At 38.1% G+C, this 26,031-nt stretch overlaps 1 protein-coding gene across 1 annotated transcript in view; it reads right to left on the bottom strand.

The window, feature by feature from the left end:
• Positions 1–26,031, bottom strand: part of PAWR (pro-apoptotic WT1 regulator) — a 128,303-nt gene that overhangs the window by 29,174 nt on the left and 73,098 nt on the right. Inside the window, exons 3-4 of the mRNA XM_070370973.1 lie at positions 17,463–17,594; positions 5,982–6,016 (exon numbers count right to left, since the gene is read on the bottom strand). Of these exons, the coding sequence (XP_070227074.1) occupies positions 5,982–6,016; positions 17,463–17,594 (167 nt within the window). The remainder of the gene's footprint in view (positions 1–5,981; positions 6,017–17,462; positions 17,595–26,031) is intronic.

Below are 26,031 nucleotides of genomic sequence, written 5' to 3'. Positions count from 1 at the left end.
CAAGCTTAAAATAAGATTTCAAAAAGTTTAACCTATTAATTAAAAATCCTTCTTACTGCTTTATACAAATGATAATATACAAATTCAAAATAAGGAATATTACTGAAAAAAAAAATCAGTCATTTATCCCTACTATATATTATGTTTGTAAAGAATACTGTCATAATTGTGAATAATTGTGTTACTAGCTCTTATTGCCAAATTTAGCTCTGTTTATTTTAAAAACAGAAATGTTTTAACCGATTTTCAGGGCTAGATATGTACAGTGCACAATACCCAGAATAAAAGATTGTTTTATTAACTCCAAAAAGATTGCAACGTTCTACTCAGGAATGTTAACACAAATCTCTAACTAATACACCTCCAAAAAGAATCCTCCTCTGCCCTTAGTTACAAAGTTATTAACTGAAATGTTCAGAAGGAAAAAGAATAAACAGTATTATCAAGGATAAACACCACTGTTTACTGAAAATTTTCTCCCTCTGGGAATTTTTATATCTTCTGTGGGAAGAATAGAAGGTGTTGTGGTGGGGGATAAACACTGTTATTCTACAACTACCATGAGGACAAGACTGGCAGCACCATGAGATTACAACTAGAGGAATTTTACACTAAAATACAATATTTTAATCTCTCCTTCATATTTGAATGAGATTCTTGCTGGGTACAGTAATCTGGGCTGTAGGTTATTTTCTTTTATCACTTTAAGTGAGTCTTGCCATTCCCTCCTGGCCTGAAGAGTTTCTATTGAAAGATCAGCTGTTATCCTTATGGGAATCCCTTTGTGTGATATTTGTTGTTTTCCCCTGCTGCTTTTAATATTTGTTCTTTGTGTTTGATCTTTGTTAATTTGATTAATATGTGTCTTGGGGTGTTTCGCCTTGGGTTTATCCTGTTTGGGACTCTCTGGGTTTCTTGGACTTGGGTGATTATTTCCTTCCCCATTTTAGGGAAGTTTTCAACTATTATCTCCTCAAGTATTTTCTCATGGTCTTTCTTTTTGTCTTCTTCTGGGACTCCTATGATTCGAATGTTGGAGCGTTTAATATTGTCCTGGAGGTCTCTGAGATTGTCCTCATTTCTTTTAATTAGTTTTTCTTTTTTCCTCTCTGATTCATTTATTTCTACCATTCTATCTTCTAATTCACTAATCCTATCTTCTGCCTCTGTTATTCTACTATTTGTTGCCTCCAGAGTGATTTTGATCTCATTTATTGCATTATTCATTATATATTGACTCTTTTTTATTTCTTCTAGGTCCTTATTAAACCTTTCCTGCATCTTCTCAATCTTTGTCTCCAGGCTATTTATCTGTGATTCCATTTTGATTTCAAGATTTTAGATCATTTTCACTATCATTATTTGGAATTCTTTATCAGGTAGATTCCCTATCTCTTCCTCTTTTGTTTGGTTTGGTGGGCATTTATCCTGTTCCTTTACCTGCTGAATATTCCTCTGTCTCTTCATCTTGTTTATATTGCTGAGTTTGGGGTGTCCTTTCTGTATTCTGGCAGTTTGTGGAGTTCTCTTTATTGTGGAGTTTCCTCACTGTGGGTGGGTTTGTACAGGTGGCTTGTCAAGGTTTCTTGGTTAGGGAAGCTTGTGTCGGTGTTCTGGTGGGTGGAGCTGGATTTCTTCTCTCTGGAGTGCAATGAAGTGTCCAGTAATGAGTTATGCGATGTCTATGGTTTTGTAGTAACTTTGGACAGCCTGTATATTGGAGCTCAGGGCTGTGTTCCTATGTTGCTAGAGAATTTGCATGGTATATCTTGCTTTGGAACTTGTTGGCCCTTGTGTGGGCCAACAATAAAATAAGATACTTTAAAGTTTCACAATTAGAAGTAACACAAGACTCCTGAGTAAAATCCTCCTTTAGAAAGGATATCAAATATTCAGGAGTACTGGATAAACTGTAAGATCCTTAATTAAATAACCAACAAGCACCAGCCTGACCTCCGCATTCTCAATATGCTCTCTGCCTGACTGTACTCCACCACTGCAGTCCCTGTCCCAAATAGCCCCACCCGCTGGGTAGGCTTTCTCTCTCCCTTTAAACACACACACATAAACAGAGCAACAATTGAATACAAAAGTCATTTCTCAGACTCTATGAGAGTTATGGTACACATTCACTGTGGGAAACAGATAACATGATCAATCTCTCCAGTAACCCCAATAACCCAGAGACAACAGATGTTATGAAAGTGAAAGTCGCTCAGTTGTGTCCAACTCTTTGCAACCCCATGAACTATACAGTCCATGGAATTCTCCAGGTCAGACTACCGGAGTGGGTAGCCTTTCCCTTCTCCAGGGGATCTTCCCAACCAAGGGATCGAACCCAGGTCTCCTGTATTGCAGGTGGATTCTTTACCAGCTGAGCCACAATTCCACAATATATCAATTATTAGTAGTTCATAACCTTTTTGGATTGCAGATCCCTTTGAAAATCTGGTGAAAAATATAGCTCTTCTCCGAAATAAGCATGATATTCTTTTACATAGAAATTTAGCAGCTTGTCAACAGAGTTCAAGTTTAGAACACTTTATATGAGACACTGTTTTATTATCATACCCTTTGTTATATGCTCTCCCTCCACTTGTTTAATATAAATAGGTAATAATTTTCCAATAATTATTAATTCTTATAGGTAATGTTTTCTACAACATCAGTTTAATGTCCATATTGTAACTTTACATTAATATATTACAGCATATATGCTATTTCATTGTTACAAATTTCAGTTTTTCTGTTAGGGGCTATCATACATGTTCTTTTCTTATATGTTAAATACAGTAAATTACCTTAAAGAGATAACTATAAACTTAACTAAGGAAACATTCTATTATGAAAATTACACATTGGGGAGAAAAAACCCCCACAAATACATGACCACTGGTCCACCCTTCCTAAACCTTAAGTTTCAGAAACTTTATGACCCCCACCCCCAAATAATTTTCCAAAGTTATTGAAACATAGTTGTTTTTTTTAAAACAATATTTATGTCCTTGGCTGTGTCGGGTTTTACTTGCAGCACACAGGGATCTGCACCCTCTGCTGTGGCATGCGGAGCCTTTAGCTGCAGCATACAAACTCTTAGTTGTGGCACGTGGGATCTAGTTCCCTGCTCAGGGATCGGACCTGCACTGGGAGCGCAAAGCCTCAACCACTAGATCACCAGGGAAGCCCCATTTAAACATGCTTTATAAAAAGGAGTTCAGTGAATATTTAAGAAATGTTCTACATAAATGAGAAGAGTCATTTACTCTTCTCATTTACATAGAGTCACTGCTTAACAAATTCAATGCATCCTTGATAACTGTAATAAAAAATTAATATTTAATTCATAATTTATAAGAACACACAAACTGATCTTGTGGATGGCTATATCCTCTGATGACTTTTTAAGTTTGTGTAGCCATATGTGTAAGTTATTTGGTTTACTGAAAATATTTTCTAACATATAATGCCAAATATCCATCCTTTAGCCCATTCCTCCTTTTTTTCATCCCCATTAATCAGCAGACACCCTCTCCAAGAAATATACATTCTCCAATCTTTGTTGCAACTTGTTGACAGGTTAATGAATGTAATTAACTGTTGATATACAATACAACAAATTCCTCTAGATAAGGCATTGATAAGTTCAGATCTAGATTTTGTTTGTTTTTTATCTTGTGTCTGAGTCGCAATGAGTTTGTGAATAATAATTAGTAACTTAAAAAAACTTTTTTAGTAGTACTAAACATAGCTAAACCTTTAAGAGTTGAAACGTAACAAACCACATGTTCTAGGCTATGAAAATAAAAGAAGCAACAAGTGTACGAACAGGTCACAAGTAAAATAATGGTCTAAAAAGCTTAAAAATAAAAACATACACCCTGTGAAATCAATTGTCTTCCTGATTTAACACAATGATAAATGGTAAATAAATGATCAATGATAAATAAAGCTTTTGATGAAGATCTGTAAGGAAATTATTCCCCTAATGACCCTAAGTAAAGAATGCAAATCTGAAAAGTGCCAATTATAATTTAAGGTGTATCATGCGAAGAGTTGACTCATTGGAAAAGACTCTGATGCTGGGAAGGACTGAGGGCAGGAGGAGAAGGGGACAACAGAGGATGAGATGGCTGGATGGCATCACTGACTCGATGGACATGAGTCTGAGTGAACTCCGGGAGTTGGTGGATAGGGAGGCCTGGCGTGCTGCGATTCATGGGGTCGCAAAGAGTCGGACATGACTGAGCGACTGAACTGAACTGAACTGACTTAAGAACTAAATGTGTATGAATGATACAACAAATGTGGTAAGTTACTGAAGTTCATTTTTATTTCCCAAAACAAAAACTGATAAAAATACTTTGGTTTGAGAATGTGGCCTGCAAATGGGCCAAATCAAAGCTTTTTGATTGACAATGCTTGCTAGTAAACAAAAAAAGATTCTTTCCAGTTTAAACTAGTCATGCTAAGTAAAAATTACCAAAAAATGCTTACATGTTAGAAGTTGAAAGGAATCACAGGTTTCATTATACCTATATCAAAATTACTCAGAAATTAAAATAAAAAGCAGCAGCAGTGGCAAACATGTCAGATTTACTTAGTCCTTGATAACCTTAGCCTTCTTAAACATTGTTTTATTAGTAAACATTTAAATCTTTTCTATTTAATAACTTAATAATAAAATAACAGCTCTTCTTAATCAATATTTTATTTATATACACTATAACAACCACAACTTTTAACCATATATTTTAAACTTAACATAAAACAGAGGAAAACAGAGGTTTTATACATATAAATCTAAGTAGATGGTCTTGCACAGGCATGTGGGTGCTGGAGTCAGGTTGCCTGAGTTCAAATCTGGACTCATACTGACTAGTTCTATAACCACAGTGAAATCATTCTACCTCTTTGTCTCATTTCCCTCACCTACAAAGTAAAAGTAAATATTTTACCAACAGTACCTTCCTTATAAGATAACTGTTGCAAGAATTGAATGAGATCTCCATAAAGTACCCTGGACATTATAAGACTTGATAAGATTTACCATTATACTATAATTATTAGCACAAGCATGATGACCACATCTTCTGCAACTTTATGGCTTCAACAGGGAAGGACACCACTACTTCAGCCATCTCTGTTAAACAACTTCTCATACTTAATTCTGATCTTCCTCCTATACATAAGCACACACACTCAAACATTCTTCCTCCTATACATAAGCACATACACTCAAACACATTTTCTGGTAAAAAGCATTATTTAATTGTGAATAGGTGGTACTATGGACTTGCTATGGTTTGAATGCTTGCGTCCCTCCAAATTCTTATTCTGAAACCCTAATGTCCAACGTAAGGGCACTGGGAGGTGAGGCTGCGGGAGGTGCCTAGGTCACAAAGTTGGAGCCCTTCTGCACGTGTATAAGAGCACTGCCACCGCAGAGCTCTCTAGCCCCTCCCACTACGTGAGGACACAGTGGCGAGCTGTTAAGTCTGCAACTGGCAGGCAGGCCTTCACCAACAGAATCGGACCAAATTACCCACTCTCTCCATCACATGAGGTCACAGTGAGCAGGCAGTTCTCTGAGAGTCAGGAAGAGAACCCTCATGAGAACCAGACCATGCTGGCACTCTGACTGATTTTGGACTTCACAGCCTCCAGAACTGTGAGAAAATAAATTTCTATTTTAGCCATCCTGTCTATGGCATTTTGTTATGGCATTCCAAGCTGACTAGTACAGGGTTTATACTTATCTTTTCAGTGTTTAAATACACAAGTGAAAATGACTCTAAGTTTCTTTTGCTAAGTTCATCAAACCTTTACAAATCCATGCTGTGTGCAGTTTTCAGACTGCAGAGTATGTGAGAATAAGTTGTGGTCTGCCTACAATGCAGTTTCTTTTTAAGAGGATAATTAAGGTTTCTGACATTACACATATGTCTACAATATGTTCTTAGTCTTAACTTAAGGATTCTTACCTTTTGTATCTGCCTGAAACTGTTCTAGATGGCTCCTGTAAAGTAAAAATAACAACATATCAGTTTGGGTATGTGTAAAAGCACACACAATTCCAGGTTATAGAAAACAATTGATAGAGAATGTTGGAACAATTACCATTACTTTTAAAAATTCACATTGCCAATCAAACAAAACAATATCCTACATTTGATTTTTCAGACAAAACCAATCACTGTTTAAAGATTATATCTTTAATTTGGAAACATTTTAAAAGCTTAGAAAAATATTTTAAAGGGTTATCATTCATCAACCAATCTAAACCTTTTTGGAAGTCGAGCATTAAAAAACACAACATATCCCCCTTCTAGTGTTTTCTATGCCCTCAGTTTAAAAAAAAAGGAGGGAGGGGTACAATTCACCACAGACATATAATGATTAATGCTTATTTTTTAAAATAGCTAAAAATAAAAGGTGAGAAAATATTTTTTATGCTGATTCTAAGCTAGACCTCCCCCCAAAAAAGATAGCTGTAAGTTAATATTAAGCTCTGGGGTGAGAAAACTATTGTTATTGCTATTTAGTTGCTAAGTCATGTCCGACTCTTTCACAACCCCATGGACTCTTTCACAACCCCATGGAAAATCAAATTGATGGAGGAGCCTGGCGGACTACAATCCATGGGGTAGCAAAGAGATGGACACGACTGAGCAACTAACACATAGTCAAAACTAAATGATAAGTCTTAATTAACAGATTACAAATCAACTATACTCCTATAATTTTTTTTTTAATTTTTTAAATAAGTAAGTCTTTGACTCTGCAAGCCCATGGACTGCAGCCAACCAGATTCCTCTGTCCATGGAATTTCCAGGCAAGAATACTGGAGTGGGTAGGCATTCCCTTCTGCAGGACATCTTCCAGACCCAGGGATCAAATCCTGATCTCTTGCATTGCAGGCAGATTCTTTACCATGTGAGCTACTAGGGAAGCCCATAAGATGATCAGATTCCAGCCTAAAACAGCAAATACTACATGGTAAAGAATGTATCAATGTGGAAAAACAAGATAGAAAAGTCATACAGTTATGACTAAGACTTAGATTCAAGTTCCAACCAGACAGGCTACCCAGTAGCTGTGAGACTGTGGCAAGTTATTTAACTTCCATTAGTCTCAGTTTCTTCATCTCTAAAATAGGAATAAAAACAATGTCTACTTTACCAGGTTGTTGTGAGGATTAAATGATGGAAGTGATAAAAACAATTAGCAAAACTCTTTTACAACAGGTGAATAATTTAAAATTAACAGTGAAGGTTTTTTTAAAAAAACCTAGGATGTGGAAGAATCTTTACTGAATTTTCTGAGCAGAACTTTAATGAATCTGACTTAATTCCTCCAAATCAATAAAGTCCCATTACTGCAGCCTACTAGCAAATGGCATCCCACTCCAGTATGCTTGCCTGGGAAATTCCATGGACAGAGGAGCCTAGTGGGCTCCAGTCCATGGAGTCACAGAGAGTTAGACACGACTGAGCACACACAGCACACACCACAACAGCCTACATCGCTTATTTAAATATGACTTTATGGCATTTTTAAGTAATGTGATAAAGGGGCAGCAGGGGTCTCTCACCTTTCTTTCTCCCCCAAAACCTCAGTATAAACAGTATGCAATAAATATATATTGACAACCTATAGAAATAACTTCCCTGGTAATCTACAGTTATAGAAAAAGCACCACCTTGGAATTAAAAAGTTTTCGAAAGTAACCAGGTGATACGATACAAGAAGTGCCCATGTGTGTGGGCCTGGCCCTTTAATAGGATCACCCCTGGAGGAGCCTTGGTCCGACAGTTGGTTCAAAGACATTTTACCCTCCTCTGGGCACCAACTGATCTCATAGCAGGGACAATAACAAAAGCCTAGCAAGTCAACTTTAAACAGTTTCTTATCTACCTGTCATTAAACTATGAGACCCTAAAGATAAGACAGATGAATCTTTGTACTCTAACACCAAACATGTAAAACAGAGCTCCTATTTACAAAAATATGATAGCTCTAAGTGAATAACAAAGAATATACTTTATAAAATCTAGTTTTTTAAAACTATTTTTTAAACCACAGTAACTAGATTAAAATGTTTAATCCTAGTATTTAGATAAAGCAGAAAGAAATACTAAAGTTATGTGTATGCACTCAAAGTAATGATTTCAAATGCAACTTTTCCCCTTAAGTTTTATAAGCAGTATTCCAACTAATATTTTATCAAGGTTTTCTTTCATAATATTCCCTAATCTTATTATATATGAACTAAAACTTTAGGCACAGACCTTAAAGGATGTCCATCTAAATTAAATATGCACTAGAAAAGATGCTAATGACACAGTAAGGTCCAAAACATAAACACCTCTCTGATTTTGGTTATAACTGAAATATTTCAAAAAATGACACAGCCTGATTATCCAGACTACTTCTTACTGCAATGAAATTAGCATAACTGCTAAATGATAAGAGCCTCTGTTACATTTACGGATTTGTGTGTAGCTGATATATTGACTGTAATGGTATAGAAACCTGGCAATAAAAAATATTTGAGGCTTCATGTAGGCATTTTCCCCTTACATGGTAGAACTAGAGACTAATACACATTTAGATTAGAATTTTAATCTGTACAGAAATGTGAAATGCAGGATGTTTTTAGCAACACTGCACTACAGTAAGTAGCATGATACTACTGTTACACTGACCTACCTATAAATGACTTAAAAGCACCATTGAAGTGTACTATTAATAAGAAGAAGTTGTATGCTACTAATTTTTTACATTTCTTACAGCTTTTTAAAAAACAACTAGTCACTTAAAAGGCACTTCCCAGGTGGCACAGTGGTAAAGAATCCGCCTGCCAATGCAGGAGATGCGGGTTCAATCCCTGGGTAGGGAAGATCCTCTGGAGTAGGAAATGGCAATCCATTTCATTATTCTTGCCTGGAAAAATTCCATGGGCAGCAGAGCCTGGCGGGCTATAGTCCATGGGATTGCAAAGAGTCAGACATATCTGAGCGACTGAGCACACAGTCACTTAAAACATATCTCAAGTTTTACAGTATTTTCTGTACAACTCGTCTGGTACAACTGATAAAATTATAAACTCAGACATACTTGACCAAACCACTCCATGCTCAAGTCCAAGATACGTTAACAATCAGATTTAAGTCTATTTCTATACAACTTATATTCAAGTTAAGATTCTAAAGCAGACCAACACTCCTCAGCTTATTGCTTACTGGCCAGATTTGAAAACTGTTTTTATTAGATTATACATTTTGTAGCTAAATATTATTTCACAGTGACTCTGGTAACCAAATTTCATTGCTTAACAACCAAATGTTCCTCAAATCAGACAGACTACATTAGTGTCAGCAGAGATTGGGAGGGGTGGCAGCCTGCTTCTCAAGTGTATTCAAAACTCATATGTAGGAGATGGGAGTTTAAAGCCATCTTTACACCCTGACAAAAAGACAAAACTGAAATATTAGAAGGGAAAAAAAATTCAACACCTATAGTGCAGTGACATTTACTCCTTAGAAGGAAAGTTATGACCAACCTAGATAGCATATTCAAAAGCAGAGACACTACTTTGCCAACAAAGGTCCGTCTAGTCAAGGCTATGGTTTTTCCAGTGGTCATGTATGGATGTGAGAGTTGGACTGTGAAGAAGGCTGAGTGCCGAAGAATTGATGCTTTTGAACTGTGGTGTTGAAGACTCTCAAGAGTCTCCTTGGACTGCAAGGAGATCCAACCAGTCCATTCTGAAGGAGATCAGCCCTGGGATTTCTTTGGAAGGAATGATGCTAAAGCTGAAACTCCAGTACTTTGGACACCTCATGAGAAGAGCTGACTCACTGGAAAAGACTCTGATGCTGGGAGGGATTGGGGGCAGGAGGAGAAGGGGACGACAGAGGATGAGATGGCTGGATGGCATCACTGACTCAATGGACGTGAGTCTGGGTGAACTCCGGGAGTTGGTGATGGACAGGGAGGCCTGGTGTGCTGCAATTCATGGGGTCACAGAGTCGGACACGACTGAGCAACAGAACTGAACAGTCCCTTACAATTTTGAGGAGGAAAATGCTTGACGCTTCTATGTATTAATACACAATTCTATACAAATATAACTATAAGCCTCTGTATTTCAGGGACCACAAAGACTTCTGAGCAAACAGTGATAACAATTACTATAACTGTTAAAAAGTTGACAATTTTAGTCTAAATGTAGGGGCGAGGGAGAAGAAACACTTTCAGTATCACTGAAACTGCTTATAAAAAATACAAATGTTAAGATTATACTGGTCTTTAAAGTTTCAAAGACGATGTAATTAGACCTTCAATAACTCCAAAGTCTATTATACTACTGATTTAAAATATACTTTTCCTAAAATAATCTTCCTTGCAATGGGATGGTTTATATTACAAAAGGAAAGGAGAAAGATCTATGTAGAGCTTAGAAAATGTTGGCAAAGCAAATTGGTTTATGTAAGTTTAAATAAAACATTCTGCTTCATTCAAGCTTACAATGCTCAATAAGGAAATCCTACGAACTTTGTCTTTACAGGTGCAATGGGAGATCACAACTTGTAAAGTATGAACAAATATAAAAGCAAATGTGAAATAAGATTAGACAAATTCAGGCCCAGTAGAATATAGTAAAATAATACTCAAGTTATTCAAATTTATTTGAGCCCTCAATAAGACTATGGTATACCACGTTAACCGACTTTCAGGAGTAAATTAAAATACCTATACTGGTATACACAATGTATTGATACTAAAGATACAAAGTTGAAGATGAATGAAGAATGGAACATCTATAAGGTATAACTGATAAAATAACTTAAAAATGAAAATAAGAAAACCGAACATAATGTACATACAGCGGGGGAACTTGGCCTGGTATAAGAAATCAGAGCCTGAGCACAACGATGAGAGGTGGACAATGCAGGAAAGGGAAGTCAGGATATCAGGCCTGAGGAGAGGTCAGAAAGGGAGCCCCATGAAGGGATACTGAGAGCCCCAAACAGAGTGTGAGGGCATGATGGTCATCCACGGAGGAGGGTGGCCCAAAATGGGGGTTTTGCCCATAAGGGTAAAGAAGGTATTCCCCCGAAGAGGCGGCCTGGCATGGAGAATTCACAGCCTGTGCAGGGTGTGGAGAGGATCTCTGTAGGGAATGAGCAGGGGAGATGTGCTAGAGCCACAATAAATAGGATGAAGAGAGCATCCACAGAGTGGTAGCCTGGCCTGAGTGGGTGAAAACCCAGTCAGGTTGATAAGGCACCCCAGGGAGGAGTAATCCAGCATGAGGTCTCAGTCTGCGCAGGGCAAAGAAAGACCTGAGGGAAGAGCAGCCCTCACGGGACGGCAGGAGCAAAGCAGGTGGCAGGGGATCCACAGGGGGAGCGACCTGCGATGAGGAGTCAGAACCAAGCAGGGAAAGAGGGTATCTGCAGCCTCACAAGGGAATGGCCAAGCCTGAAGAAAGTGAAGAGTGTTCATGCAGAAGGCAAAGCCAATGTGTGACGTCAGAACCCATTTGCGGTGAGGAAAGCATCAGCGTGAGGAAGGAGTGACAATGGGAGAGAGGTTACATACAGGGGAACTGAATAAATAAGAAAACATATTAAGAATAATGTGAAACAGGTTACCCAATGTCAGAAAAGGGAGTTACAAATACTAGACTAAGCCTTGCGATATCAGATTACAATTGGCCATACTGGTATAAATTAGTTTTAATATCTGCATAAATAGATGTAGCTAGCTAGACAGCTAAGTAAGCAGCAAACAGATGCATACGTATGTATGCGCATATAGACACACAAAGTAGGTCTGTACATAGAGCGGGACTAGGAACAGTGACACCTCAACAACATGAACACAACTACAGCCCAGACCTTGGCTTCATACTATCATTTTCAATAAAAGGAATCAGGGCTCCTTAGAGACACAGCTGCTTTCAAGGCTGGAGTAAGAAAGCTCCAGATGAGTCTGCAATACCTTATTACACCAGAAAACAAAGAAGTATTCTAAGACGGAGATGCAGCAAACAATACAAAAGGTTACAGGGGCTCCCACGGGCCAAATCTGGGATACTGTGAATATTAAAATAAACAAACAGTGATGCTGTGGTAGAGCAAACTCAGGGAGATAGTGAAAGACAGGGAAGCCTGGTGTGCTGCAGTTCATGGGGCTGCAAGGAGTCAGACACGACTTAGCAACTGAACAACAAGGTAGACTAATGACCCTCAAAGATGTTCACATCTTAATTTCTAAAACCTTCGAACATATTAGGTTACACAGCAAAGGGAAATTAAGGTAGCTAATCAATGACCTTAAATAGGGAGATTGTACTGCGTTATCTAATGGGCCCATTGTAATCACAATGGTCACTCAAAGTGGAAGAAAGAGGCAGGAAGTCAGAGGGAAATAGAGCAAAGCAGAAAAGTTACAATTTTGACTTTGAAGAAGGAAGAGGGACAAGGAATTCAGGTAGCTGCTAAGAGCTGGAAGAGGCAAGGAAATGGATTCTCTCCTATAGCATCCAAAAAGGAATGCAGTCCTGATTTTACCCTTTGATTTCGATCCACAGTTTTACCAGTCCAATGAGACTGCCAACTAAAAACACTGTAAGTTGATAAACTTGTGTTGTTTTAAGCTACCAAATTTGTGGCGTTTTAAGATACCAAATTTGTGGCAATCAAGCTAATACAAATGGGTAAAACCCATCAGATAAAATGGCGAGTAGTGAGTTGATACAGATATACAGACATAAATAGATCACAAATGGGTGCAGAGAATAGAGAGTTTGATGGAGACAAAGTCATCTACATGGCTCAGAGGACTTAGCCACAAAGCACTTATTAAGCAGCAGCAGGGAAGCCTGGCAAACACTACCTTAATCACATGACCAAAGTGATCAGCAGCAGCAACGGAACACATTAAAACCATGTGTCACCTGATGGACTACACACTGAGAAAAACACGGCATCAGTTCTGTGATATACACAACATGAATCTCATCAGAAGTAAATAGTAGATAACCCAAACTGAAGGTCATTTGACAAAAATAAATGACCTATAGTCTTAAAAAGTGTTAAGATTAAGAAAGCTAAAGAAAGATGGATCAAACTAGAAACTAAGGAGATACAGCAACTAAACAGAATATGTGATTCTGAACTAGACCCTTTGCTATAATTTAGGAAATGATTGGGACAATTGGTGAAACTTGATGGTATCTGAAGAAACTAGATGGTAAAAAAATGTGTCAATGTCAATTTTAATTTTCTATCTTGAAGAGCTATGTTGCAGTTATGCAGGAGATCTTCATTGCAGAAAACACACAGGGAAGTATTGGGGGTAATAAGGCATCAAGGTAGCAACTTAGTCTCAAACATTTTAAGGGGAAAAAAATTCTCTACACAGTACTTGTAACTTTTCAGTTAGCCTGAGAATGTTTTAAGAGGAAAATCAATAAATGAATCAAAGAAAGAAGTAAAATAAAATTCATAAATGCCCTCTCATAAAATGCTATTGATTACATAAACTGATAAACTTTTCTTTATAAGTAATTTAGGCAATATGTTGAGAAATTTTTAGTCTTAAATATGAATTATAGGGAATTCCTTGGGGGTCCCTTGTGATTCAGCTGGTAAAGAATCCACCTGCAATGCGGGAGACCTGGGTTCAATCCCTGGGTTGGGAAGATCCCCTGGAGAAGGGAAAGGCTACCCACTGCAATATTCTGGCCTGGAGAATTCCAGGGACTGTATAGTCCATGGTGTTGCAGAGTTGGACACGACTGAGCAAGTTCCACTTTCACTGGTGGTCCAGTAATTAGGATTTTGTGCTTCCACTGCAAGAAGAACCAGTTCAATCCCTGGTGGGGAACTAAAATCCCGCAAGTCATGAGGGACAGCTAATACATAATTTTTAAAAATTGTTATGACCTTTGACCCAATAAGTTTATCTCTGGTAATCTGGCCAAAGAAAATAATTCAAAACAAGTTCAATTTACACAGATATTACTTTCAGTAGTACTTATAATAGCAAAAATGTTTAACCACTGAGGAATCCTATTAATGGGAAATTTGTGTCAACTACTATTCACATTAAAAAAAAATTCTATGCCAGTGAAAATAATATATAAAGAGATTTGAATAACATGAAAAAAATGTTCATGCTCTAACACCTACAAAGAGAATTTTGGCAATATCATCAAAATTACAAACATGTATTCCTTTTCACTCAGAGATTCCAGTGCTAGGGTTTTATCCTACTGATTTATACACACATATACAGAAGACTGTAAGTTGCTTACATATTGAAAGGTTTTTACCACTACATTGTTTGTAGCATCAAAAACGTACATGTTTCAACTAAATGATCAAGTCAGAAAAATTATGATACATCTATAAAACAGAATATTCTGTGGTTACAAAAAAAGATAATAAGGAAGCTCTTTATGTACTATCGCAGAAGTCTCTCCACAATATTAAATGAAAAGAACAAGCTGCAAGAGTGCGCCTAAAATTAGGAATATGTATATTATACACACACACTGCCTTGAGAAGAATGTACAAGAAAAGAAAGCACTGCTGCTGCTGCTGCTGCTGCTAAGTCGCTTCAGTCGTGTCCGACTCTGTGCGACCCCAGAGACAGCAGCCCACCAGGCTCCCCCGTCCCTGGGATTCTCCAGGCAAGAACACTGGAGTGGGTTGCCAGTTCCTTCTCCAAAAGAAAGCACTAGTCGCCTCCAAAGAAGGTAACCAGGTAGGTGGGAGAGACTTTTTACTATTTTTTTCCTTTCTATGCTTTTTGCATTTTTTAGCATGTGACATATGTTTCCTTTTAAATTAATTAAGCCTAATGTTTAAAATTTAATAAACAATTTTAAAAATACAAAAAGAAAGGTACTTTCCTATCTTTCATATTTTCCATTGATCCTGTATTATTTAATCAGAGATTTAATATATTACTTTAAAAACTGACAGGATTAGGCATGACTACCTAGGGAAAAACATGGTTAAAATGTGTAAAATTATAGGTAAAAATGAAAGAAAAAAATTTAAAGGCTCATATTTTATTACTACTATTCCATATTACTTGAAAAAAGCCAAACAGAAACTTAAAATACTCTAACCTTTCATAAAGCATACTATTACCCCAAATCCATGTTCCCATTTCATTCTTCATTTCAAAAAATCTGTTTCACTGAATGGCAAAGATTCACATGTGCCCTGTGTGCTCAGCTGTGTGGGACTCTTGGTGACCCCATGGACTGTAGCCTGCCAGGTTCTTCTGCCCATGGGATTTCCCAGGTAAGAATCCTAGAATGGGTTGCCATTTCCTCCTCCAGGGGATCTTCCTGACCCAAGGATGGAACCTGTGTCTCTTGTGTCTCCTGCACTGTAGGTAGATTCTTGACAACTGTGCTACCACATAGACAATGCTAAGAAACAAAAGTCTTTCTCTCTGGTCTGTTTAAAAAAAAAAAGAAAGAAAGCCTTAAAACAACCAATGGAGACTTCCTTGGTGGTCCAGTGGTTAAGAATCTGCCTGCCAATACAGGCGACATGGGTTCAATCCCTGGTCCAGGAAGATTCCACAGGCTGCAGGACAACCAAGTCCATTCACCACAACTACTGAGCCTGAGCACCCCAGGCCAGTGCTCTACATCAAGAGAAGCCTCCACAATGCGAAGCCCCTGCCCCGCAACTAGAGAGGAGCCTCCACTTACCACCACTCGAGAAAGCCCTCATGCAGCCATGGAGACCCAGCGCAGCCATAAATACATAATACGTATTTTTAAATGCCAATATTTTCTTTCTATTTACTATTTTTGAAGTTGGAATTATAAATAAAATCTATCCTGTCTTAGAGTAACAGAATATGAGTTTAGGTAGGAACTCAGAGAGAGGCCAGCTATGTAGACAGAAGAGTTCTTGTTCCCATTCCCACTTCAGTGTGGCAGTCTGGAATCCACGGGAGACTCTCTGCTTCTCTTTCATCCTAAGCACACAGCCTGAAAAATAGATACTTAAAACCACGATCACCAGTGAGTCACATCCTAATTGCTAATGAAACAAATGAAAATGAGAGAAATGAAGGGTAGATCTAGGAAGAGACTAGTAAAGCTATAGGAAAGAAGTTAAACTGCAAGAGGCCAGATCAGTTGACACTTCTCCGTATCTGGGTTTAAACCTGGGAATAACCTAAACACTAAGCTCCCCAGCTTCGAAAGGGTAAGGACGTCATTCAACAGAAATAAATCAGCTCTCTTTCCAAAAGTTGTTGCCTGATGTTAAGTGACATGATCAAGAACTGAAACCAGGTCTAGATTCTTAATCTAAATGCTATACTGTCTCTATCCTAACAAAGTAAGCCTATTTCTTGACCTGGAATATGTACAGGTTTCATTTCAACTTTGTTGTGATACACAAAGGATACAAAGATAGTTTAATGTAATAGGGTACTACTTCTCCTAGTAGTAGCAACTGCAATACAGGGGAACAGACAAACCCGTGTTATTCTACCATTCACCACCTCAATATCTGCCTCGAAGAGAAGAGGAAAGAGAAATTTTGCATTCATATCCAAACCACTTCAAAACATTTTGCCTCTCTCAGTTAAATGCCTTCTATTATAACCCTGCAAGTTAAAAGACAACCTTATATTTCATCTTTTTTCATCAATAAAACAGGGAGATGCATGTACTGCTTGGAAACCCCCTTTTAAAGTGGTATCATAATAAAATGCATTAAAAAAAAATAAAACGCTGAAAAGACAACAGAGCAGCTTAACATCTCAAAATATCGCCAAATTAATTTAAGATTAAATATATACAGATCATTCCCAAATGACAGTTTGCATGGAATGATTCTGCAGAGCAATCTGCTTTAAACTGAGGTACTCCAATGCCAACATCTTCCAATTCTCTGTGCCACAAGAAGCCAAGATAACAGCTAATTAGAAACTGACCTAAATTTTCTTTTAAAAAGTATTTTATAACTACACAGAAACACTGATGTATCTGGAAATTCACAATACTACATATTGTGTTTTATTATGTTTAAACATTTCACTTAGTAGAAACTTGTTATTCAACTCTACTGGCTATGTAATTCTAAAGCAAATATCAGCTGAGAACAGAACTGTCTGCTAAACCTTACTTAAGAGCAAAAGAGCTAATTACTTTTCCTGGTTATTCTCACAATGGATACTGTTTAAACCTGCTTGGTTAATCAGTAAATATTCATTGATCAGGATCTAAGGACCAAATACTGCTTACATCAAAAGGTATTTAGACATAAGGAAAATACATAGTTAAATTCATTTAAAGTACTTCAGGGGAGCTGATGCAATTAAAATAAAATTGGAAAAATTATTACCAGTAACTTAAAAAAACTATTGTTAAAATAGCTAGTGACAGTCTAGAATTTCTAAATACTCACTTGTAGCAGGTAAGAACTTCCTGGATCTAACAAGCTTACAGCCTCATTTTGCATTGTGTTCTGTTGTGTAATCGCATCTTCTCGTTTCCGCTCTTTCTGCCCAGCTTCGTCATCTTCATATTCATCTAAGCACTGAAAGAAAGAATAGTTTTCATTTTATCTCTATATAATATTAATAAAATGTTTTTATTAAAAGTACGTAAGATAAATTTGATAGCAAATAGAAATATGGAGCATTCAGAAACTACACAATAAAAGTGTTCCTTTCAACAACAGGTGCATTTAATTCCTATAAACTAAATTATCCACTTAAAACCCAAACCTCCACATTCACACCTCTGTCAACATCTTTTCTTGAGGCTCTAACCACTAGTGACAGGGTTTGCTTAAAGCCAGGGTTCATTTATTCTGTATCACTCTATCTTCAAGTACATAGACTGTGTATCTTAAAGCACTTTTTGGAGGGTAATAACAGACACACAGAAGGCAATGGCACCCCATTCCGGTACTCTTGCCTAGAAAATCCTGTAGACAGAGGAGCCTGGTAGATTGTGGTCCATGGGGTCGCTAAGAGTCAGACATGACTGAGCGACTTCACTTTCACTTTTCACTTTCATGCATTGGAGAAGGAAATGGCAACCCACTCCAGTGTTCTTGCCTGGAGAATCCCAGGGATGGGGGAGCCTGGTGGGCTGCCGTCTATGGGGTCTCACAGAGTCAGACATGACTGAAGCAACTTAGCAGCAGCAGCAGACACACCACACAGACACAGAATGCAGAATCTAATGGGAAGATGTGTACGCACATGTGTGTATGTGCATAGATAACTCAATGATAGTGGCCCTTTTTCTACCTTAGTAGTACCTGTGAGTATTTTCACTTCAAGAGTAAATCTCCAACAAAAGACTCTGTAGAACTTGTAACTTAAAAAATGAGTTTAATTTGGAATTGCAAATACAGAAAAAAGAATTTCAGATGATGGGAAGAGCATATGAAAAAGCTTGCATGAAAAAGGACTGTTTAAAAAATTGAAAGCAACACCGCCATTACCTACCTCCAGGCTTCGTACATGGCGGGAAAAAACCCACAAACAGAAAACAAAACTCTATCCATTACACCCAATGTGAAATGGTGGTCATCTAATCCTTGTAACTGAACACATTCTTAACCAATACAGTGCCTTTGTGTGTTCTATAAGAGACAAAAAATAAATAATCTCTCTGCAGGCACTCTGAGATATACCAATGGCAGGACAGCAGGAAAGGCAATAGGATTTACATATTGTGCACAGAGAAAAACTGAAGCCACTGTGCAAAGCAAGGGTCACTGGAGCTTACAGTACAGGAGAACACAGAAAATCAGCGGCACGTTCACAGACACAGGGGCCACAGGGCGGGCATGGAAGAAGCATCTGCTGAGACGCGGTCTTACATCAAGATGTTATGGAGAGAAAGCTGGGGGAAGGAATGGAAGGGATGAATTAAAAAAACAGGTAGGTTGAGATTCCAGAAAATGCTCAGGGGCCCTCCTGTAATGCAGCTAACTGTGTACAGGTGTCACCTGGCCCTCATCTCCTCAATCTGTGGGAACTGGGGCTTAGGTAACTGGTACAAGAAATATGATAAGATTGTGGCTGCTGCTATTGCTGTAACAAACTGTTCTTGACTCTGACCCAGGAGACTAGTGTCTTCTACCAGGATCCATGAACCCATAGGAGGCTAACTTGTTAGCCTGTGAGAGGCTAAGATCTCAGATCCTTTAAAGTTCTTGACAGAGGCGAGTAATGGAAAGGCATATGCTCTGTTCACAAAGAAATACAGATAATAAATAGCCTTAGAAGTCTGCACTTTTCATTACGTAACACGGAAAGATGTTCTAGTGATACAATTCCCTGGAATATAAATAAAGCATGATCAAGGCTGACTTGGGGCAGGAACTTGTACCAGCAATTCAGAGTTCTGATTAATAGGGACAGGGACCAAAAGTGGAAAGACTAGTTAAACAACACAGTAGGCAATGTGGTCCTATGAAAAATGATATATTCGGGAATTCCCTGTCGATCCAGTGGTTAAGACTCAGTGCTTTCACTTCTGGGGCCCACATTCAATCCCTGGTTGGGAAACTAAGATCCCACGAGCCATGCAGCAGGGGCAAAAAAAAAAAAAAAAAAGATATATCTGAGGTTGGAGACAGACTCAATAAAAGAAATCTAGTAAAGGGTACCAAAGTTTAAGAAATTAATATTGATTAGAAGAAGAATCTCTCTTAGGACTTTTAAAAAGACTTCTTCAAACCAACAGATAATTTTTTTTTTTTTCCCACCATGTTGCTGCAAATGGCATTCTTTTGTTCTTTTTTATGACTGTAGTATTCCACTGGGAGTGGACTTGATGGGTGTCGTATTCCACTGTGCATACACCCTGCATCTTCTCTCTTGATTCGTCTGTTGGTGGGCATTTACTTTGTTTCCATGTGTTGGCTATTGTAAATAGGGCTCCTGTGAACATAGGGGTGCATGTATCTTTCCGAATTATAGTTTTGTCTGGATATATGCCCAGGAGTAGGATTGCTGGAGCATACGGTAATTCTATTTTTAGCTTGCTGAGGAACTTCCATACTGTTTTCCATAGTGGCTGCACCAACTTACATACATGATGATAAATTTTCATCATTTCAAGTGTATGAAGACTTACGATGCTAGAAAAGAGAAAGGAGTACAGGACAAGAGGTCAACAGAGGCTTCCCAGGGGGCGCTAGTGATAAATAACCCACCTGCCAATGCAGGTGATGCAAGAGACACGGGTTCAATCCCTGGGTCAGGAAGATCCCTGAAGAAGGAAATGGCAACCCACTCCAGTACTCTTGCCTGGAAAATTCCATGGACAGAGGAGCCTGGCAGGTTACAGTTTATGGGGTTGCAAAGAGTTGGACACAACTAAGTAACTAACACTTTCACTTCACAAAGAAAGAAATGTTAGTGAAGGTATTAAAATGAGTTCTATGTTAGATTAAAAAATTATAAGAATTTGGAATTTGGAATCTGAGAGACCAAGATTCAAATTCCAGGTTGGTCACTTAAAATAGTAATAGCGTCTACTAGTAACTGAGTATCATCTAGGTGCGTAGACCGCTGTTAAACACTGACAGCTAGTACTTCAAACACAAGTAATTTTCACAAAAAGTACAAGAGTTATGTACTACTTTATATAAGAAGAATGTGAGGATGAGAATTAAGTAAGAGGCTGAAGGACACAAAGTTGTTGAGGGGTGCAGTCAGAACTCCAGCCCAAGCCATTTAAAGACAAACCACAAACTCAATTTTCCAACTACCACATATAACCTTATTTATCACTCATGAAATCCATTTACTGCACCATAACCCAGAGTTCAAACGAAGAAAAAAGAAAATATCAGTGAGCACTTTTCAGTGGAATTCTGGTTTCATATTATTTGTGAGGGTCTTAGGTCACCTTGCAGAACACAAAATTACTGGAAGTTACAGGACAAATGGAGTAGCTAAGAGCTAACTGTTGTTATAGCTGGATAATAGTTATATAAAGATTCATCTACTCTGTAGTTCTGTATATGTTAAGATTTTTACTTTTTTTTTTTTTTCATTTTAAAGGGACTTCTAGGAATTCTATCAGGTCTCATTTCCATGTTTATTTCAGTCACTGACAGCAGACCAAACTTCCCCAGGTCTCACCCCAACACTGGCAGACTCTTCTTTCCATACTGCCCGGTACATTCCTTAATCTGACCCAGTCCTTTGTCCCTCCTCTCCCTTCTAAATCATCCTTCAGTGCCCTCTGGAATTCCTCCTGATTAACATTTTGCTTTTCTCAGCTACAGAATGAAACTTAGTTGGCTCCTTGAAAAAGACCTTTCTCCAGTAAGTTTCACTCAACTTGAAGCTATTTGTTTTTGAAGTTCTTTCATATCTTTGGGCCTGGTGAAAGGATTCCCTATTCTTTGACTGTTTCTCTGGCCAATGATTCTTATTCAGTCAATACCACTCCCTAAGAAGCAAGCAATTTTGTGGAGGAATTTCTGCTCATGTTGATAATTTTAAAATATATATTACTTGTTTATGGATCAGAAGCATGAAATGGATATCTTGCATAATTTAAAAATGTATAATTTGAAAAATTAGTCCCTCTAAGAAAGAACTGACTCACATTCCATCCAAACGTAGACTGTAATACTGAACAGCCATGCAGAAGAAAAATCTATTTGTAATTTAGTCAGTTCAGTTACTCAGCCATGTCCAACTCTTTGCGACCTCATGGACTGCAGCACGCCAGGCCTCCCTGTCCATCACCAGCTCCCAGAGTTTACTCAAACTCATGTCCATTGAGTCGGTGATGCCATCCAACCATCTCATCCTCTGTCGTCCGTTCTCCACCCGCCTTCAGTCTTTCCCAGCCTCAGGGTCTTTTCCAATGAGTCAGCTTTTCACATAAGGTGGCCAAACTTTTGGAGTTTCAGCTTCAGCATCAGTCCTTCCAATGAATGCTCAGGACTGATTTCCTTTAGGATGGACTGGTTGGATCTCCTTGCAGTCCAGGGGACTCTAAAGAGTTTTCTCCAACACCACAGTTCAAAAGTATCAATTCTTTGGTGCTCAGCTTTCTTTATAGTCCAGCTCTCACATCCATATATGACTACTGGAAAAACCACAGCTTTGAGACTTAGACGAACTTTTGCTGGCAAAGTAATGTCTATGCTTTTTAATATGCTGCCTAGGTTGGTCATTCTTCCAAGGAGCGTTTTTTAATTTCATGGCTGCAGTCACTATCTGCAGTGATCTTGGAGCACAAAAATTACCTGAGCCGAAACACATTTTATGGGGGTGGGGGGAGGGTGTTGGGGGTAGAGGTTTCAGGATTTTAAATTACATGCGGATTTTTTTTCCAAAAGATAACTAACCTTTAAAAGCAGAGAATAAGATATTTCATTTTTGTTAATAATAATTTTTTTAAGTTGCTCAACATTTTGGAAAATGTCACTGGCAGCAAAGCTATTTGTGGTATTTGACTCACTAATAAAACACATTTTTATCAGTCCAAAAAAAGGTTTTTAAAATATCAAACATTTAGTAAGTTCAAAGACCAAAATAACTAAAGAAGACCCATTTCACAATAGCTTTTCACTACCAATTTTAAAAAGGAGATTCCCACAGAACTCAAGAATCCAGAAAAAAGCAACCAACGTATCATTTGCCTACCTTAAACACAACATGTATTAACTTATTTTTTCTTTCTTCACAATAACCTTTTTAAATGCTTTTAGTATACGGAGAGGGGCTTCCATGGCAACACTAATGGTAAAGAACCTGCTGACCAATGGGGGAGACAGAAGAGATGCAGGTTCGATCCCTGGGTCAGCAGGATCTCCTGGAGGAGCACATGGCAACCTACTCCAGTATTCTTGCTTGGAGAATCCCAGGGACAGAGGAGCCTGGAGGTTACAGTCCATACGGTCTCAAGCGTCTGACATGACTGAAGCAACTTGGCGTGCTTACATATATGGAGAAGAGATATATTCAGCAGAGCTTTGTACTTACATCAATTAGAATTCTTGGACAGTAAAGGTATACCTAAGCACAACAATCATCACTCAGAGCTATTATTTTTCTGAAACTATGCACATTCAACTAAAGAAAGTACAATTTTTAAAAATGTCATATGCATTAAAAATTATTTAATTTTTAATACAATAAATGCCTAAGCCAAGTTTTGACACTTCCATAATTAGAATAAATTGTGTGGTCTACTATGTAGTTTTTGGAAAACCTAGTTAGAGACTGGAGAAGGCAATGGCGACCCATTCCAGTACTCTTGCCTGGAAAATCCCACGGACAGAGGAGCCTGGTAGGTTGCAGTCCCTGGGGTCGCTGAGTTGGACACGACTGAGTGACTTCACTTTCACTTTTCACTTTCATGCCTGGAGAAGGAAATGGCAACCCACTCCAGTGTTCTTGCTTGGAGAATCCCAGGGACAGGGGAGCCTGGTGGGCTGCCGTCTATGGGGTCGTGCAGAGTCGGACACGACTAAAGCGACTTAGCAGCAGCAGCTACAGACTGCTTCACATTCCTTTTTCTTATTTATTCCCTATCATAAGTGAGGAGTCTTACAAATGAATCGAACAATTCATTCACCTCCAAACATTAGTTCATAAAATCGATTTAAAAATATTAGTTCCCTTAATTTTCAGAATCCCGCCCCAAAATGTAATACCATATTTTTCTTTCCAAATGCCTCAGTCTCTGTGATCTATGCACATCTGATCCTAATATAAGGAATCCATACAAATTCTTCACGTGTTCTAGTTTTTCAGTAAATTTTTGCACAATTACTTCTCTATAAGATGCTAAGACTAGGGAATAGCAGTACATTTTCATCATATGAATCACAACAAGGAACATAATTACAACAGAACTAAACACCCAAGTAAGCTTAATTGTATCAATGTACCATAAATCATACAAATGTGGCTCTAAAAGCATGCTCATTTCCCTTCACATTTAGAAGAAAATCAATTAAGCAATCTAAGCAAAGCTTTTGGAAAAAAGAAATAACTACACAGCTCCAGGGGAGGGGAAAAAATTCTGTATTTGGGATCACACAATTATAAACCACGAATTTGGATAAGTGACTGTGTTCCCCAAAATGAAAGTTACTACGTCCAGGAACGGTATTAGGAGAGTTTAAAGACAGATTCCACTTGCTTTCTTCAGACAGACCATGCCAATCCTGCCAGCACCACTGCCGCTTTATCTGCCTCCCTCTTGGTAATACACTTTTTTCCATCCTCCATTAGTCCTGTATCTAGCATGTACTACTCTGTCATCACTCAACCTCTTCCTAGCTTTTCCTAGCCTTCCCACTCTGCTCCTAAGTCAAGAAATGGTTAACAAAAGAACCTTTACAGCACAGCAAAAAGAATACTGAAATAAGATCAAATTAATATAAGCATTTTTATGTAAAACGAACTAAGCAAAATAAACAACTGTGGTTCTCACATTAGGTAGCTGAAAAAGGTCACATCTATCTATAATACAATGACTGTAAACTGCTACAAACATGCACGTGCACACGTAGACACACACACACACATACACACACACACATACACAGCCTCAAGCCAGAAAAAGTGGGGTAAATTAAAATGTATAAATTTTCAAGACTAATCATGAAACATCCTGATTAACTTTGTAAACTAGCAACCAATTTCATCTATCACACTGAATCAGTTATGCTGTCTAACAACTTGGTAACATACAACATAAGTACTTTGAGTTCATGCATTTAAAAGCTGAATTTGCACCGTTAGACTAAAAAAGCAATCTTACTTGTAAAGAACCTAAAAATATAATACTCTAAAAAACAGAAAATGAAAACAGAATTTCATTTTCCACAGTTTTAAAGTACCTTGCCCACCAACAGATTCTACACTGATACTATCAGACACAACTCAGGCAAGGACAATTCAACCATACCACCTCCTGCTGGGATCCCAATCAGATCTCAGGGCTCAGCAGTTTCAAGGTCTTTGAAGAGCAACAACATTCATGATTAGAGAGGCAGCACTCTCATTTTCAGCAAACTCAACAAATAATAATAACAGCCTAAAAACTACAGTTACTTTTTAAACAGAAAATGACATTTTTTTCTAATTACAAAATTAATGTACATTATAAGAAAACTTTAAAATAGAGAAAAGAAAATAAAAATCACCCTTTATTTTAAAATAAACAACCATCATCACTTTGATACAGATCACTCTACTAGAACTTTTTTCTTTTTTAAACCCATAAATCTATAATTGTAGGCATCTTGTTTTGAGACTTAGTCATATAATGTGTGCATGCTAAGTCGCTTCAGTCATATCCAACTCTGCAACCCCACAGACCATAGCCTGCCAGCCTCCTCTGTCCAAGGAATTTCCCCAAGAAGAATACTGGAGTGGGATGCCATGACCTCCTCCAGGGGATCTTCCTGACCCAGGCGTCTCCTGAGTTGGCAGCGGTATCTTTACCACTAGAGCCACCTGGGAATCCACCTCTTCATTTTCACAAAAATGTTAGTAGCTACAGAGTATGATATTAGATTATGAACACAGCATGATTTATTTAATCAGATCTGTGTGGTGGGACATACAAGCTAAATAGCCTTTCAAATAAATTTGGGTGCCCATCTCTAATTTTTATAGCTCTTTAAACATGCTGCCAAATTTTCCTGCAAGAACATTAAGGTTGTCTCACTGGCCTTCCCAGGTGGCCCAGTGGTAAAGAATCCCCTGCCAATGCTGGAGATGCTAGAGACAAGGGTTTGATCCCTGGGTCAGGAAGATCTAATGGAGTAGAAAATGGCCACCCACTTTAGTATTCTTGCCTGGAAAATTCCATGGACAGAGGAACTGGGCAGACTACAATCCATGGGGTCACAAAGAGTTGGACACAACTGAACACACCGTTATTAAGATTGTTTTAACTCTCGCCGAACGTATTAGACAAATAATGGCTTCACTGAATCCTAGTTAGCAGGATGAACTTCTGTTCTCTTT

This window comes from Bos mutus, chromosome 5, assembly GCF_027580195.1.
Source record: "Bos mutus isolate GX-2022 chromosome 5, NWIPB_WYAK_1.1, whole genome shotgun sequence".
NCBI lineage: Eukaryota > Metazoa > Chordata > Mammalia > Artiodactyla > Bovidae > Bos > Bos mutus.
Note: the sequence above shows the minus strand (reverse complement) of the source record. Positions and strands in the feature narration are given on the sequence as shown.